Here is a 16,611-nt window from a genome sequence, read left to right as displayed (position 1 = left end):
CCTTAAAGTCCCAATTTTGTAACAATGGCTAATCATACTTTCTTAGGATTTTGATTGATATAGGGTGTAAAATATGTTCGTTATCCACGTTATTTATAAATCAGACCACCTGTGTGGAGAAAACTGTTTTATTGTCTCATTTATTTATGCTTTCATAGTCCATGTGCAGAGAAAGCCACTAAAAATAGTTTGCATCTGGCAGGTTGATCACTGTGACAATAAAAGGATTAAACAGCAAGATATCTCTCTGCTTTCAGTAATGCCTAGCATATGTGTACATCATTCAATGTTTTCAAGCATTATGAATGCCACACCTCTTTTTTCTTACCCTTGAAAATCGACTATATTATTACTAAATTTGTAAATATAATGTTTTATGGGAAGCAAAAGCCATCATTGAGAATGCAGAGAATGTACACAACTTGCTTAAAATAGTCTTTCAGACATTATTTTTTTCAAGAAAATTGTTTTTAAAGTCATTTAGTACATCATTTTTTCTATAATATTTACAATTTTTTTCATAAACCAAAAATTTTAACAGTGATGTAATTCTTGATTATGCTGATAAGTTTGATTTTTTGTTTTCTTTTGCTTACAACAACTTTCTGCTTGAAAGTAGTATATATATAACAAAGCTTGTCAAAGCCCAGTAAGTCTTGGCTGGTCTCAGTTCCTTATATTTTAATATGAAATTCAAAGTTTAGACTGAACAAATAAATATGTTGCCGTGAAAAATAATGTGATTAATAAGTCAAGAAACATGATATTATTTGCAATATTTTTATCTGCCCTTAATCTCCACCAAAGAAATATTATTCTTTAAATCGGCTCTAGACTGAGTAATCTAAAGAGAGACTTGGGGAGTGGAAAGACTGCAGCATGGGATTATGGGATCAAGTGGCAGATGCACATTACAGTGACAATATCAGCACATATTTGGCTAAACTGTTAGGCTATTGAAGTAATCTTTTGTTATGTGTAAATCTAAGGAATTTAAGTGGTTTTGCTCAAATGGATTAGCATCTTCTGATAGGATTGTGTTCTGCCTATTTGGTGGAATCAGCGAGTTTGCGTAAGACTCTGAAAGGCAGAGGGTCATGTCCAGGTCCCTCTTGGAGGACCTGGTTGCATTCACTTGCTACATTCCTAACCTCAGGTAGTCTCCAGTCCTGGTCCTCTCCAGTAGCTAACACTGTTATCCTTTTTCCCCACACAGTCTATATAGCAGGCAACAGAGCCACACAGAAAGTGGTCTGTTCTGTTGCCATGGAAGAGAAGTTATGCAACCTTGAAATTCCTAGGATGTTTTATATACACAATGGATAATTTAGAACTAAAAACAAACAAACAAACTAACTAACAAAAACACACCAAAAAACAAACAAAAACCCCAAAACAAACAAACAAAAACACAAAACAAAACAAAAACAAAAACAACAACAAAAAAACAACACCAAAAAAAAAAACAAAACAACTGGCCATCCACTTTAAAAAAAGGCCTTGACTAGTCCCTTTTCCTCTTTCAAAGTTGTGTAGTCCCAATACATCCACCCTGCTGTAAGACTGACACCTAGAAGAGAGATGATGCTTGAACTTCACTTCCTTGGGAGAAAATGGACGGGAGTTCTTTGGGAACAAGGAAGGATGGACAGAGACTCACCAGTAAGTTCTTAGGAAGAGTTCATAGACAATAGCTTTCAGAAGGAGTCTGGAAATAATTCTCAGTATCGCTCCTCCTACCCCCCAGGCTTGCCTGGAAGGATATTTGACTCACTACATGTTGGCAGCACACAATCATCTCAAAGGCCTCAATTTCTTTGGGAGGACTGTGTTCCTCAGACTCTTCTGTTGAATGTTGGCTGGGAACATAGATGCAGTCCATGAACAGCTTGATGTCAGATCTCTCCTTCACATATATTTGAGGAATTAAAACCAGCATGTAAGTCCTTCAGAGCGGCTGACTACGGTGCTGCTGTCCCCAGATGCTTTCTCACTTTCATTCCAGTATGTTTATCTGGAGGATGAAGTTCACAGCTATATATATAGATGAGGAAACCACAGTCTTTTGCAGGCAGATTGTATTTTAGAAAAACATGTTGGAGATAATCCCCAGAGAGTGCCCTACTAGTCTCATGTACCCCCAAGGTCATCAGGAACACCCTGGGGCTGGCTCTGACAACCTGCCTGTCTCTTCCAAAGCCCATAGCTGGTACTGCAGCAGGAGACTGCTGGGATAGGTGCATGCAACAGGAAGAATGAAGAGACACTTGTGCTGTGAGGGACACCAAACCAGTCACTCATCACATCTATCTGTGCCTGTGCCATACTCAAGCAGAACAAGAGCCTTTTGCAGCTTTAGACACCCCTCTGTGAAGTGGATGAAGTGTTAGGGTGCTGTGAAACACAAATTAAGGACCATTTTCAGACAGTTGGCACAGAGGTATACCCATGTTCCTTATTTTAAGCCTTAATTCCCCTAAGAACCCTACCCAGGCTTCCACCCTTGCCTTCTTGGACATGGAACCAAGAGCCCCATTCAACTCAGTTCAGGCCTTGCCTGAGATGTTTTGTGGATATAATTATCTCCAGTACTGCCTCCTGGATGGCTTCAGATTGATGTGGAAAGAAACCTTCTGTCTCTGACCCCATTTTCTGTTGTTATTCTTGACTTGTCTTCTGGATGGATATGGGCCTTGTTCAACACCTGACCTTGCCTGGAGATCATTGGACAGGTGACAGAAACTGTTACTGTCACCAATCCAGGCATATTCAGGTCTTGCATTACTGTACCCCACCAGCAAAAGCATAACCTGTGCTAGGGTCACCCTAACTGCCCAGACAGACACATCAGCAACCGCTGGGAGAATTCATCTCACCTCTCAACCTTCCGTAACCCTGCTACCAAAGTCATAGCTATGTTTCTTGACAGTTTTTCTGGCAAAATGAGAAGAAACTGTCTTGATCTCATGTCCGAGAGGGTGTTGGGAGTTTGATACTCTTCTGCTGCTACACACCTTGAGCATCTCTGCTGTTCCCTAGTTCCCTGCTGGCTGTGGAAATGACTGGAGCATGACCAGAGTGTACTGGATATGTCCTGGGACTGTGTGAAGGAGGAGCTCGACATGATATGACTCATCCATAAGCCTGAAGGAGAGGGCACACAGGAGGATGGCACACCACAAGGAGGAAAGAGCTGTCATGAGTACCACTTAAGCTTACATGACTTTCCCAGACTTGTAGTATTATTGATTTATTAAAAACCTAGAGTCTGCCTTTTCAGCAGTTTAGTTCATCTGCTTATTCTGCTGAACTATTTTTGGAGATTTTCTTTTATCATTTCACTTACATTAGCTTTTGAATGCATTCATTCATTCTGCTCCAATTCTGCCTTTTTAGTTGTATAAGAATTTCTGTCTTTTCATGCTCAATTTCTAGTTTGTGTAGCTGCAGTCTTGGTCTCCTTACACTGGTTGTAGATTTTGATAGTACTAGTTCCAGAATCTACTTTCTTAGCATCTCCATTGCTGCCTTACCTTAAGGCTTGACCCCCTCTGCCAATTTTGCCATAAGCCTTTAAAAGATGTTTATCAGTGGTAAAATAAAAATAAACCAACTTGGATATAGTTTCCAAAATCAACTGCTTTAAAGTAATAAGAAGTTATTTTGACATTTAGTGTGTAAGAGAAGATCTAAATTCCTCACCTTTTCCTAAGATGTAGACTTATCCACTATATAGTGAACTTTTTTTTTTTTTTTAAACTTGAAGGCCCAGGTACTCTAATCCGTCATCCCATACACATGCTGAAGAAGAATACAGAAGCTTAAAATGAAAAGAATGTTCACAGAATGATTTCACAGTGTGTCCCTTTAGTTCCCAAGATTCAGCCATGCACAAATAACTAATGCCTTTAACATTTTCACGTGCCTCTCCACTGACAACGGTATAGCTCAACTTACTGTGCCCCACTGGAAGTAGCTCTAAAGCCAAAATTAGTGCCTTCCAACCAAAAAAAAAAAACCCAAAACCAAAACAAAAACTTATAGTGTCTTTAACTTACAGGTCCACAGAGAGTTACTTTAAATAGAGGTCACCTTTTTCTCTACTCTTCACTTTTCACCCATCATTCATTGTTTACCCAATTCTTTCTCTCTTAGATCGATATCTTCAGGTTAAAAACCTAAACTGTGAAAGTTCAGCTCTTTCTCATCTATCTGTCCTCCTGTTCTTTTTGAAGAGCTGCATTGTAACTAAATCTTGTTTTGAAAATATATCTAAATTATCAAATTAAACTGAAACAGCAGTTCAGTTTCTTTCTTTATGCTTAGTTAAGTAAATTAAGTTAGATGGGCCTTTCCCTTCAGCCAGAAGGAGCAAGCACAGCTTATGTATTTTGAAGAAGGAACTCTTGAAACCATATAGGTTTTATTTTGGCTTCCCTCATATCAACACTACCAATCTTGAAAACAAAGAAATAATCTTTTTTCCTCAATCTTTCTTTTCCTTTTTCCCACATGTTATCTTGAGGCCTGTTAGTACATTACTTTTTTCTTACAAGCCTGGAGACTGGTATCTTGCTTTTGTTAGAAACTGCTTTCCCCAGTCAGTTGACCAGAGCAAATCAAGTCAATGGCCAGCCTTCTTAGCTGTGGGGGTGTGAAGGGGAGAGCAGTTTTTTCTGTTTGTGGACAGATTCTCAGGAGACAAACAGAAGCAGCACTAATTGTGTGTTGCTGAATGGGAACATATATTTGAGTGAAACATGCATATTGATGTGAATTCTGCAAGGCCGGCTATCATAGGGAGAGGTAAAACTGCTACAATTACTGTGTTTAGTCTTTGAATCATCTGATGGTTATCTCTGAACTTAAAGAATGCACTTACTTTGATGTTTAACTGTCCAGTTTTAGTGAGTTTAGATCAAAGATCTTGTGCTTGTGGATACACAATACTTCCTATGGCATTTCATAACACTGAATACACTGAGGGATGCAGACCAATAGCCATCAGCAAGCACCACAGTATTTATTGCAGACATTCATCTAGCCAGAAATAAATTGAAATGCTCTGCCAGAAAGGACCATCTCTGAAATGAAAATTGGAGAGCAAAAATTTAGCTGAAAAAATGTATTTTTTAAACCTCATAATCTGATTAGAGAATGCATTTCTAAGAAGACATGAGGAGCTAAATTCTTTTAAGTCACATGCTTTTGATACATATCTCAACATAATAGCTGAACTAAAACCTGGGGAACCAATAGTTACCCCAGAAAGGAAGAGAAATCAGCAACCAAAGAGAAACTCTGTGTTGCATTCTTATTTATAAGCAGAAAAGCTGTGCGTTTGTTTACAGGGAAGGAACGGAGACAAGGACATCTACCTTCTTTACTGCTTCACACTTCCTTTTTTGTCAGTAATCCTGTCTTTGATATGGGTTCAGGTCAGATATCAACAGTGGATTATACATTTTTCTCAATCTGTTTCTGGGTGCTTTACGATGTTGTTGTTAGCTGACAGCTTAAGTCCTTTCCTGGATTATAACAGCATGATCCTTCTTCCTCTTGCCAGCACTTATCTGATCCCACTGTGGGGTGGTTCTAAAAGTAAACTCAAGCTGCAGTAAAACTAACTCAGCAAGAAAAATCACAGATTTGATGGCTCACCTCTGGGACTCGGTTCACTCCAGATCTTGCACATGCCAGTGAGTGGCAACAGGTGGCTTTATAGCCCCTACCTGGCAGACATGATGAGGAAATGACTGCAAGCAGTCCTGCCTTAAATCAGCTTAAATTGTGGAAATATGCTATTAAGTATGCTTTACAGCAAAAATTAAGAAGGACAGTTTAATGTATCAGTGTTTGGGGGGATTAAGCTAATCTACAGGCTATGTTTCTTTTAACAGAAAGTGGAAAGTCCAGAATTCTAGGTGAACTGACTGGAAAAAAATTGCCAGTTACTTCATGATCTTAACAATGCAAATTTGTTTAGTTCAGATTTCTCTTCTGGAAAAGACTGACTTTATAGCTTTTTTTTTAAAAAAACAGCATCCAGACAAACAGTGAAATAATGAACTGCTACAGTTAAGTTGGGCCATAAATCTTGGGAATCTGAATGATATAAAAAAAACCCTCAAAATATTTCATTTTCTTTATGGGCCTAATAGATAAGATTCTGCCACAACTCAAGTTCACACACTACTTTCAGGAGTTTCAGTTCAAATTCACTGCTTTCTTCTAGGTGGTAGTTTTGTATGAATTAGCATTATTGCTTATAAATCTCCTACAGCAAATGGAAAAACAAAAATATTTTTAAAATCACATGGATAAATTGTTTCAAAGGACAGTAATTTCTATGGGACACCTGACTCAGAGGGCAGAAATTAGTACTGATTAGATAAAAATACAGATAATTAAGAATTTGCTTACTTTTTTTTCCAGTCTAATTTATGGGACTTTAGCCCTATTTTAATTTTATATTGATCAGAAAGCTTTTGCATAGGTTAATGATAAAGGTTAAAAGTTCCTCAATAGTGAAAAGGATTGAAAAGATGGATTTCTTCTTTTAAAAGAGGCATTATTGACAATGCTGATTCCAGCAACCTGGAGCACTGAAGTTGTAATGAACATGGATTTATAAGCTATTGCATAAAAAAGCAATAGGAATAGATCTAGTGAAGGTTACTGTGGTTCTCTCTCCCTCAGATGAAAAATAGTTGTTTCAGTCTTGTATGCAAAATATAACCAAGTCTTTTAGACATCTAAGATTTTATTACTTGCTAAAACTGACCTACAAGTATAAAAGTATACATTAAGCATTTCAACAAATAACGTTATCTCTTTCTAATTCTTAAGAATGTGAAATAAATGGAAATGTTTTGGTTTGTGACACCATTTGTTTGTGTTACATTAACTCATGAAAGCTTTGTTTTTGAAATGGAAATACTGAGTTCATTAATGTATAATGTGAAACAAATGCTACTGTCAACTTTGAAAGAAAACTTTCAAATACTAGAACAGAGACCTAATGTCTGCTTCTGTTGTAGTTAAAATTACTTGCCAGACTTAATGTTAATTGGTTACACTGTTTCTCATATATACAGATTTCTTAAAATATGTGCAGTTAAACATAATGTTTGATTCATTTCCTAATATATGGTTAACCATGAAGAATTATCTTAGCTAATGCCATTAAGCAGATTTCTTAATTGCTTTCTGACAATAACAGTAATACTATTACTTTCTTTGTAGGTGAGATTACTTGCATCTTGATATTCCCTATGCATTTAAAATTGCTATTTGTGTTGATTTGTGTATTATTACAATGATGATTAGAATATATAAAGTCAAAAAGGAGGATTTTAGATCAAATTATTTCCTCCAATTAAGTACCAGTTACCCATTCCAGAAGCTTTGTGCATAACAGTATCTATGTTTAGTGCATAGACGAAGAGCAAAAACTGACAACAGATCAATACACTGTGTTTCAAAGAGTTGTTACTTGCATCATGCTACAGCATTCTACGTTATATGGAGAATGACATAGTTTTCCCTGGGGAAACTGGTTAAAGCTCGATCACTTAAGAAGAGAGTGGATAAAGCACAGGTTACTCTGAGAGACAACCAAATCCAATGATGGCTTGATTATCACTACAGTTCACATATGGATACAAAAATCCAGTCATTAACGATTTCCCTTTGTGGAGGCAAGCTAAACATGGATTTTCAGTTGCCATGGCTCCTAAGTGAGCATCATCTCCCTGTTTCACGTTGTCTTGTGGCATATAGATCAGGTTCAATCCTTTGGTACTCCTGCTCAAGGTCCTGCCTTGGATGTCATTTAGGTTTCCTGAGCTACTTTTCTTAGGAGCAGCCATGAAAACCCAGATGATTGCATTCACTGAAAGAAATGACCAGCCAGTTACAGAGGTGAGACTCATGAAGACATTAAGAATTTGTTGCTAGCATTTGTATTACAGTACAGAACCTTCCTATGACACTAAGAAATTCTCCAAATTTCAGTGATTTCACTGGCTATGTCTGCACTGTCAAATAACTTAGCTTGTGAGTTGTCTCCCAGTTTCAGCTCTGTTGACCATATTGCATAAATGTTATTTCACTCCATGGCTCGATGTTGAAGAAAACAGTCTCCATCCCTCCAAAATAAACTTCAGGTTCTCTGGGTACTTCACTCCAACAGCTGCTTCCAAAAAATTAACACCAACCAGACGACCAAAGGCTTGGATTTCGCTGCCCTACAAAGTTCCTCAACAGCATGCTTTTTTATTTTCAGAACACTTTCCCATGCCTGGATATCATATCCCGGAGCCTGTAACTGTATCCTTCAGTTTTGTGTTGTTTAAATACCACCTGGTGGGTTGCAGCACAGCCCTCATGGTTTTTTTCAGGCACTTTGAACTCCAAGCAAACAAAATGAGACAAGAAGACCACTGTGTGTGGCTTATAAGAGATGCAAGGCATTGTACTATATAGCAGGGATTTGTTTTGCACTTTCTTCTAGGCATTGCAATTTCTGAGCACAGTAGACATAAGCCACTCACCACTTTGCCTGAAGGATCTCCTTCTGAGATGTGTATTTAGCTACATAAATATAGCTGCAATGACTCCTTCTGTACTTTAGCAAGAAACACTTTAACAAAGTACTGGCTTTTCAGAGATATTTGCACACATCGGACATTCACTATTTTCAATGTGGCAGCCCTTAATCCTGCCTTTTAACACCAGATGCTGGAACCAATGATGTTTAAAGGCAGCAGTTTAGGTACAGAAGCAAAAATAAAATGCAATCCATTTGCCAGAGCTACATGATTCAGTATTTAGTTGTTCGTTTGTTTGGTTTGGTTTGTTTTTTTCCACCAAAGATATAAAACATAATGACAGGGAATATTTCAGAAAATATCCACTGATCACTCAGTGATGAACCTGTTATTTGACTAAGTGTAGGATTCATCTCTCCAAATTCAGTCTAAGTGTCTACATCTGAATACCCCATGTGCTTCTGCATTTACTTATTTCTCTACATTCACTATAATGGGAGCTGCAGTATCTAACTTTGATGCAGGGCAGGATTAATTTGTCTAAACAGAAGTGCCAAAAGCCACTGGAGATGCTCTAGGATGTCCGAGACATCCTTGAAGTGTTTTATAAGAATCAGGCTGCTTTTAGATTGGCAGCTATATGACAACAGCAATACCCCCCTCCCCTGTATCTAAAATGTCTGTAGATGGCTATGTTTGACCAACTGAACCCTAGCTGTAGATGTAGACTGTACAGATATGAAAAACTGAATGGAATTAATCACGCCTTGCATATCATCTGTTATTATCTTCTAAAGCTCACCACTTCAGCATCAGTGTAATGCTATTTTATGCTGCATTCAGGATGGTGCTTGCAATTAAGCTTATCATTGCTGACATAAACTGACCCATAGAACCACTATAGCAAAGCATATGAAATTCTGTTCTGCCAAAATATGAGCTCATCTGTAATAGGACAAGGGGGCATGGGCTTAAACTCTGCCAGGGGAAATTTAGGCTGGATATTAGAAAGAAATTCTTTACAGAGAGAGTGGTCAGGCATTGGAATGGCCTGCCCAGGGAGGTGGTGGACTCGCCGTCCCTGGAGGTTTTTAAACTGAGATTGGACATGGCACTTAGTGCCATGATCTAATAAACGGACTAGAGTTGGACCAAGGGTTGGACTCGATGATCTCTGAGGTCTTTTCCAACCCAGTCGATTCTGTGATTCTGTGATTCTGTGATTTAAAAAAAAACCCAAACTCTACTGAATTGTTTTTCATGGATGTATTTTAAGGACTCTGGCCTTCGTATTTTAAAATTATCTCATATAACTGAGAAGGTGCAAGCACATTTTTGGCTTGTTATTTTTTATTTTGGCTTTTCATTGCTTTTGGATTGGCTTCTTCTTGCACAAGGCAAAGTGACTGTAGAAAACATAGCATTAATTAATGAGAATTATGAGAATCATTCACTCGATAAGCATAATAGATATGCATCCCTGTGCTCCAAGGCACACATTAATCGCCAGATACCAGAAGTTAGGGGTCCCAATAGACTGACTATTTAAACTTTTCAGTAAATCTTATTGTTTCTCCCACCTCAAAAGCATCAGGCAATGGTCACATGCAGTCTTAAATAGTAAAACAGAGATTTACTGTTTTGGTAAAATCTATTCATTTTGATTTTGAACCTTCTTTTCTCTTTCACATTTACTGACAAGCTGCTGGAAGTGACACAATAATTTGTTACACCCACATTGAAATTTTAGACCTCACATAAGGACAAAAGGAGATAGGAATCAAAACGATGTCACAACTGTCGTGGTTTAACCCCAGCTGGCAACTAAGACCATGTAGCCACTTTCTCACTCCCCTACCACACAGTGGGATGGGTGAGAGAATCAGAAAGGGGAAAAAAAAACCCTCTATATTGAGATAAGAACAATTTAATAGGACAGCAAAGGAACATAATAATAAGAATAGAATACACAAAACAAGTGATGCACAATGTGATTGCTCACTACCCACGACACCGATAACTCATTTGTTCCCAAGCAGCAGTATTTGCCCCCTGGCCAACTCCAGTTTATGAAGCAGGATGTCATATGGTAAGGAGTATCCCTTTGGCCAGTTTGGGTCAACTGTTCTGGCTTTGCTCCCTCCCAGCTTCTTGTTCACCTGGTAGAGCGTGGGAAGCTGAAAAGTCCTTGATTACCTGGCAACAACAAAAACATCAGTATATTACCAACATTCTTCTCATACTAAATCCAAAGCACAGCACCATACCAGCTACTAGGAAGAAAATTAACTCTGTCCCAACAGAAACCGGGACAACAATATACAATTTTAGTACCAGCAAAGCCTCTTTTCTGTGCTAATTCATTAATTTCATTGATAGGGCAGCAGTTATATGTCTGTTATGTGACAATAAGTTCCATAATGCAAAAGCCTTCATTTCATTCTAGATGAATAATGTTTAGTCCTCTGTTCTTTTCTCATGAACCTTACAGCAAATGGAGCTTCACTGAAAGATAACAATTTTTAAGTATTAAGAAATTTAGCTGAGGAAGGTGATTTACAACTCAGATACGGCAAACCAATGTGCAATGCTAGATAATTTATTTTCTTTAAAAGTAAAGCCTAAAAAGCTCCCAAAAGTTAATTGAAAAATGCTTGAAAATGTTGATATTTCTTTAGCTTCCATGGATCAGCTGTTAATCTCTCCTTCATAAAATGAAAACTAAAAAAAAAAAAACCAAAAACAAAACAAAAAAAAAAACCAAAAAAAACCCAAACAAAAAAACAGACATATCTTTTGACTACATTGATTCCTGACTCATAATCACTGCTCACATCTTCAAAAGCAATACAGTGAAAGAATGGTAAAGCAATGTAGGTTCCTTCCCTCTGTACTACTTGTTAGTAGTTTTGTTTTCTTGTTCATTTACAACTCGTGCTGAATTGTGAAACATTTAATATTTATAGAATCTTTTTTTTCCTATCTGAAACACTGTCCTATCCTTACTCAAATTCTTCCTCATATTTGAGACTCATAGAAAATGCTTGTGTCATAAAAGCTGTATTTGTGAATATTCCAGAACAATATAAGAATGATGCAAAGAGAGAAATCCAGTTCTTCCTCCTCTCTAAATCTACAGCAGCTCTTCTGGTAGCTTCATTTTCCCTTTAAGAAACATGTTAGTTCTGATATATGTTACTCAGCAGATAGAAAATAATATAGCAAGGTGTTTGAAATCAGACTACAGTTACGCAAATACTTTTTGGTTTGGTTTCAAACTCTAGGCCAATACTAGAGTATGTTCCAATTAAAATGCTTAAAATGCTTAAGGTCCCAACGTGGCCCTTGGTAGGCAAGCATCTACTACTCAAAAGTCATAGCCCAGTTTTGTAATATTTTAACAATCTCAGTAGAAAAGCTCCACGTCAAATGAAAATCTTCTGTGACTTTAGGTTTGACTTTTTCAAATAAAGGTTAAAGGATCTTGCTGAATATTGGATGGAAATTGTATTGTTGCTGTTGATATTCTGGAGAACATCATAGCAGGTCAGTTCTCAAGGCTGCCCGTACCATTACCTCTCACAAGCTTTAAATATCTTTAGAAGATGTTAAAGATCATTAGAAATATTCTGCAGCTCTTAGACTATAATGAGATACTGTAATATTTTTGACAATGTTTGGTGAAATTCTTTTACTGATTAATTTTTTTTAAACAAGGCTAAGACAGTACTTTAGATTGCAGCCACTGAGTTTCACAGCTGATGCTGGGGACAGGTATGTGATACTTGGCAGCTTTGCTTTAAATAGGTTCATGCCAATGTTATATTTGGATTTTAATTCCCAAGAGATTTATTTTCTGGTGTGCTGCAGTTGTAGCTTCTCTTCAGAACAAACCCCTGAATCTTAGATATCTGAATTCTACTATTTTCCACTCAGAATGTTAGATCTAGTATGATTTTGGTATTGAACTGGACATTTATATTTGGGAAACTGAAATGCCTCTTCTATAACATAATTTCAGCTTCTAGTATGTGAGGAAACTAAAATCAAACACATTTGCATTTGGTTTTAGTCTTTTCTGACATAAATGTTTGAATAGATCTCATTTCAAGTTTGCTTTGAACCACAAAATTTGAATTTATTTAGAGGAAAAGATCACTTCCATTACTGGTTATGATATATGATAGGCAACATACGTGTTTACATCCTGATGCATAATGGACAGTAGAAACTACTTGTTTAAATAGAAAGCATACCCTAGATGTAGGAATTAAATTTATATTTATACTTATTAGAAGTAGAAAAAAAAAAACAAAAAAAAAAAAACAAATGAAACAAAAAATAAAAACCCAAGTTCTGTTAAAACAGCCTATTTTTAAGAATTGCCCTTCTGTTCAGTGATTTTTTGCACAGGACCATGTCTAAGTATATTTTTTGAACTTCTCATTTCAGTAAAGTCTAAGTTGTGTCATAGACCTGTGGGTCTAACTAGATAAGTGAACAGTTTGCTGTACGCTTACAGTATATGCATGTAACACCAGAGATTATATTCAATATTTCATGGCATTTTGATTGATAGAAGGAAAATGTACTGGTAGTTTTCAACAGTTTTTTGAAACTCCTTTTTTCATGGAAACTTCTGAAGTCTGAGGTTTGCATTTAAGGCTGGAAAGAAAAGAAAAAAAAAATGAGCCAACATTTCCCATAAAATGAAATATATTCTTTCCCTAATTTTCATAATATTGTCAATGAAATTTTCAGTAGAAATTAAACCTCACTCTCCAGCCAGTAATTAATATCTAGACTCATTACCTTCAGATTCAGATCACATACTCTAGCTGAAGCCAGTTATTTCTTTAGCTGCAAGATCTAGGAATATTTTTCTTTATATTATAATAATCTTGTATAATAAGTTATATCCTTGATGTTTAAGCTAAGGCCATATATTTCACTACTGTGATGGTGTATTTGTTTATACTTGGGGAAAAATCTGCTTCATTATAGGTATAGCACTCTGTGAAATGCTTTGTTGTGTAGGTGAGAGTTGAATTTTTCACCGTCTATTGAAGTCAGTCTTTTTAAATATGGAAAATCTTCACTAAATCTCCGGAGAAATTATGCAAACCCTTTTGTGTTGTTGTTGTTCTAGTTCCAAAACTTCCCTGAAAAAACACCTTGACATACCCTGTTTGATGATCCACCAAACATCCAATTGGTGAAGCGTTGAGTGACTGATCTTTTTCTGGACAGGTTATTGAATGTGCGTGATAAGGAGAAGTTGTATTCCCCTCCTTCTCAACATCTATTGTCACTCCTCCTCTTTGTATGTCCACCTGCATTGTGCTCACAGAGCTAATTTTCACAAATTCTGGGCAAGAGCACTAGATCAATAAATCCACACAAAATAGCAGTATATTCTACTAAGTACAGCAGCAAAGTAGACAAATTCATTCTAGCAGGTTTTTCAGGCAGTATGACTGACTTTAGCTGGATCTTCCCTTAATGCATTTCTTCAAAGCTACAGGAAGGAGATTTGAGTACATACAGCAAGTTCATGAAGAGCAGCTTTCAAACTGCTTTTAGAGAAAGAGTATTTTTAACACAAGCACCAAAACAGTTGTTCCTTTTAAAAATGGGGTGTCTCTGTAGCTTCCATTAGACCAGTTTAACAAACAGGATAGCACCATGACTGAAATATTTATACTTCATCACAGTCCTTTTGCATAAAAATAGTTAAAAAACAAACAAGCAAGCAAACAAAAAACAGTTTGTTCATCTTTCCTAATGATACAAGTAGAGAGAAAAGAAGTAGCTACACAATGAATAATAATGCAGAAACTCAGACTGTAAAATCAATATGTCAGCTCAGTAGAGCTGAGCTTCTTTCTAATGCTGCTGTTCCAACAGTAGAGCTTACCTTCTGAATTATATATGTATTGACCTAATTACATAAATATTGACTTTGCTTTATATGAAGCCTTTTCAGTCTCAGTGTAATTACAATGTCAATATTTGTTGCGTGTAATAACACTGAATTTAGACTTGTTAATTTTGATTGATAGTGGCATGCCACAAGTTATTATATGGAATGAGACAGTTAGTCTAGAAGTATTCATAGCAAATACAAGCAGCTGACAATGCCACCAAATCTGAATGTGTCTGCAAGACCTTCTGTTTCCGATTGTTTAACCAGGCAAAGGAAATATAATGGGCTATTACATCCTTTTTGCATAGAAAGCACTGTTTTGAGATGGATAAATATTTACCCTGGTCCAAAAAAAGTACAAATACTCAGCCAGGAACTCAGTAAATGGGTTCCTGTTTAAAGTTAGCTTTACAATTTTGCTTTACAGTGTTGTAAAGTCTGTTTAAATTGTGCCAAAATTGAGGTTTTATATAACAACAAGTGTACTTTGCTGTATAACTTCCATCGGGTATACATTATTTTGGAATAATATTGGGACCCAGACACAAGCAATTTTGCATTAAAATATTTTCCTTTTCCTACAAATCCAAGAAAAATGTGAGTAGTGGACTTTTAGGTACTACTCGGACTTGCAAAACTATTCACTTCAGTCTGCAAATGTTTGTTGAGATGTATTTCTACAAGAACAACTTTGTTTGGAGCTGGCAGACTTCTGAACTATTTTCAACGATGAATAGCCATATAGTATAGTGTATGTTTCTAGATGCAATTATAAAGGACTTTGAATTTGGCAGTAACATGAGATATATTAATAGAAACTGAACTGTGACTGTCTGTGTGCTGAGGATATTTAAATTTGTTCTAGCTATAACATGTTGCCAGTAGTGACAAGGCATGTATCATACTGTATTTTCTTATTTGTCTCAGCAGGGATGCCAGACAAGACGAACCTCAGTGACGTAAAGCAAATCCATCAAACCAAGGATGGCAGCACTTTAGACACAACTGGAGCAGGATGTACAACAGTAGCTGATTACATGACATTTATGCTGATTAGTTTGGTAACACTATTTCTCAGTCTTTGGTAACTGTTTAACTCTGGCTTGATATACATGTCTCATTGTCATCTGCTTATCCCGACTCACAAGCCTGGAATGAGAGATCCAGTGAATATAGCAATATTTATGATAGCTTGTGTAATATCAGCCTCTCTGATCCTAGGCCTGAATATTAACAAAGTTGTTTGTGTAACATTTTTCTAGTGTTTTGGTTCTGTTGTTGTTGTTGGTTTTGGGTTTTTTTGAACACCTGTATAGCTATGCAAAATCAGGTTTCCTTTTATAATATTTCATGTTAAAACTAAGTTGAATATGGTAATCTTTCTCTTAAAAGCAATTTGTAAAAAAGAAATCACAGAATCACTGAGTCCTGAAAGGGGCCCCTGGAGATCATCTAGACTAACCCTGTGCAGAGCAAGCTACCCAAGGCCAAGTCCAGTTGGTATTTGAATGTCTCCAACAACGGAGGCTCTGTAGCCTCTTTGGACAACCTGTTCCAGTGCTTGAACACTCAGAGCAAAAAAGTTTTTTTCTTACATTTAAATGTTATATAATGCATTTCTGTTTGTGCCCTTTGTCTATTCTCCTGCCACTGGGCACAACTGAGAAGAGTTTGTCTCTATCTTCTTTACTCCCCTTATCAGGTATTTATACGTGTTGATGAGATTTCCTCTGCATCTTGTCTTCTCCAGGCTGAACAGTCTCAGCTCTCTCAGTCTTTCCTTGTATGAGACATGTTCCTGTCCCTTAAAGATCTTCGTGACCCTTTGCAGGACTCTGTCCAGTATGTCCATGTTTCTCTTGCCCTTGGGAGCCCAGATCTGGACACAGCACTGTAGATGTGGTCTGATTAGTGCTCAACAGAGCAGGAAGATCACCTCCTTCAACCTGCTGGCAATGTTTTTCCTAATTCAGACCAAGATGCTGTTGGTTGTCTCTGCTGCCAGAGCACATCGCTGGCTTATGTTCAACTTGGTGTCCAACTGGATCTCCCGGGTCCTTCTCTACAAAACTGTTTTCCAGCTGGTCAGGACCAGCATGCTCTGGTACATGGGGTTATTCCTGCCCAGATGCA

At 37.1% G+C, this 16,611-nt stretch overlaps 1 protein-coding gene across 1 annotated transcript in view; it reads left to right on the top strand.

Annotated features, from left to right (window-relative positions):
- GPC5 (glypican 5) overlaps positions 1 to 15,566 on the top strand; it is a gene marked incomplete at both ends in the record, with an annotated part of 669,870 nt that extends 654,304 nt beyond the window's left edge. Inside the window, one exon of the mRNA XM_082070921.1 lies at positions 15,409 to 15,566. Coding sequence (XP_081927047.1) covers positions 15,409 to 15,566 — 158 coding nt within the window. The remainder of the gene's footprint in view (positions 1 to 15,408) is intronic.
- Positions 15,567 to 16,611: the final 1,045 nt, after the last annotated feature.

The sequence above is a fragment of the Streptopelia decaocto genome, assembly GCF_964273445.1.
Source record: "Streptopelia decaocto genome assembly, chromosome: 1".
Classification (NCBI taxonomy): domain Eukaryota; kingdom Metazoa; phylum Chordata; class Aves; order Columbiformes; family Columbidae; genus Streptopelia; species Streptopelia decaocto.
Note: the sequence above shows the minus strand (reverse complement) of the source record. Positions and strands in the feature narration are given on the sequence as shown.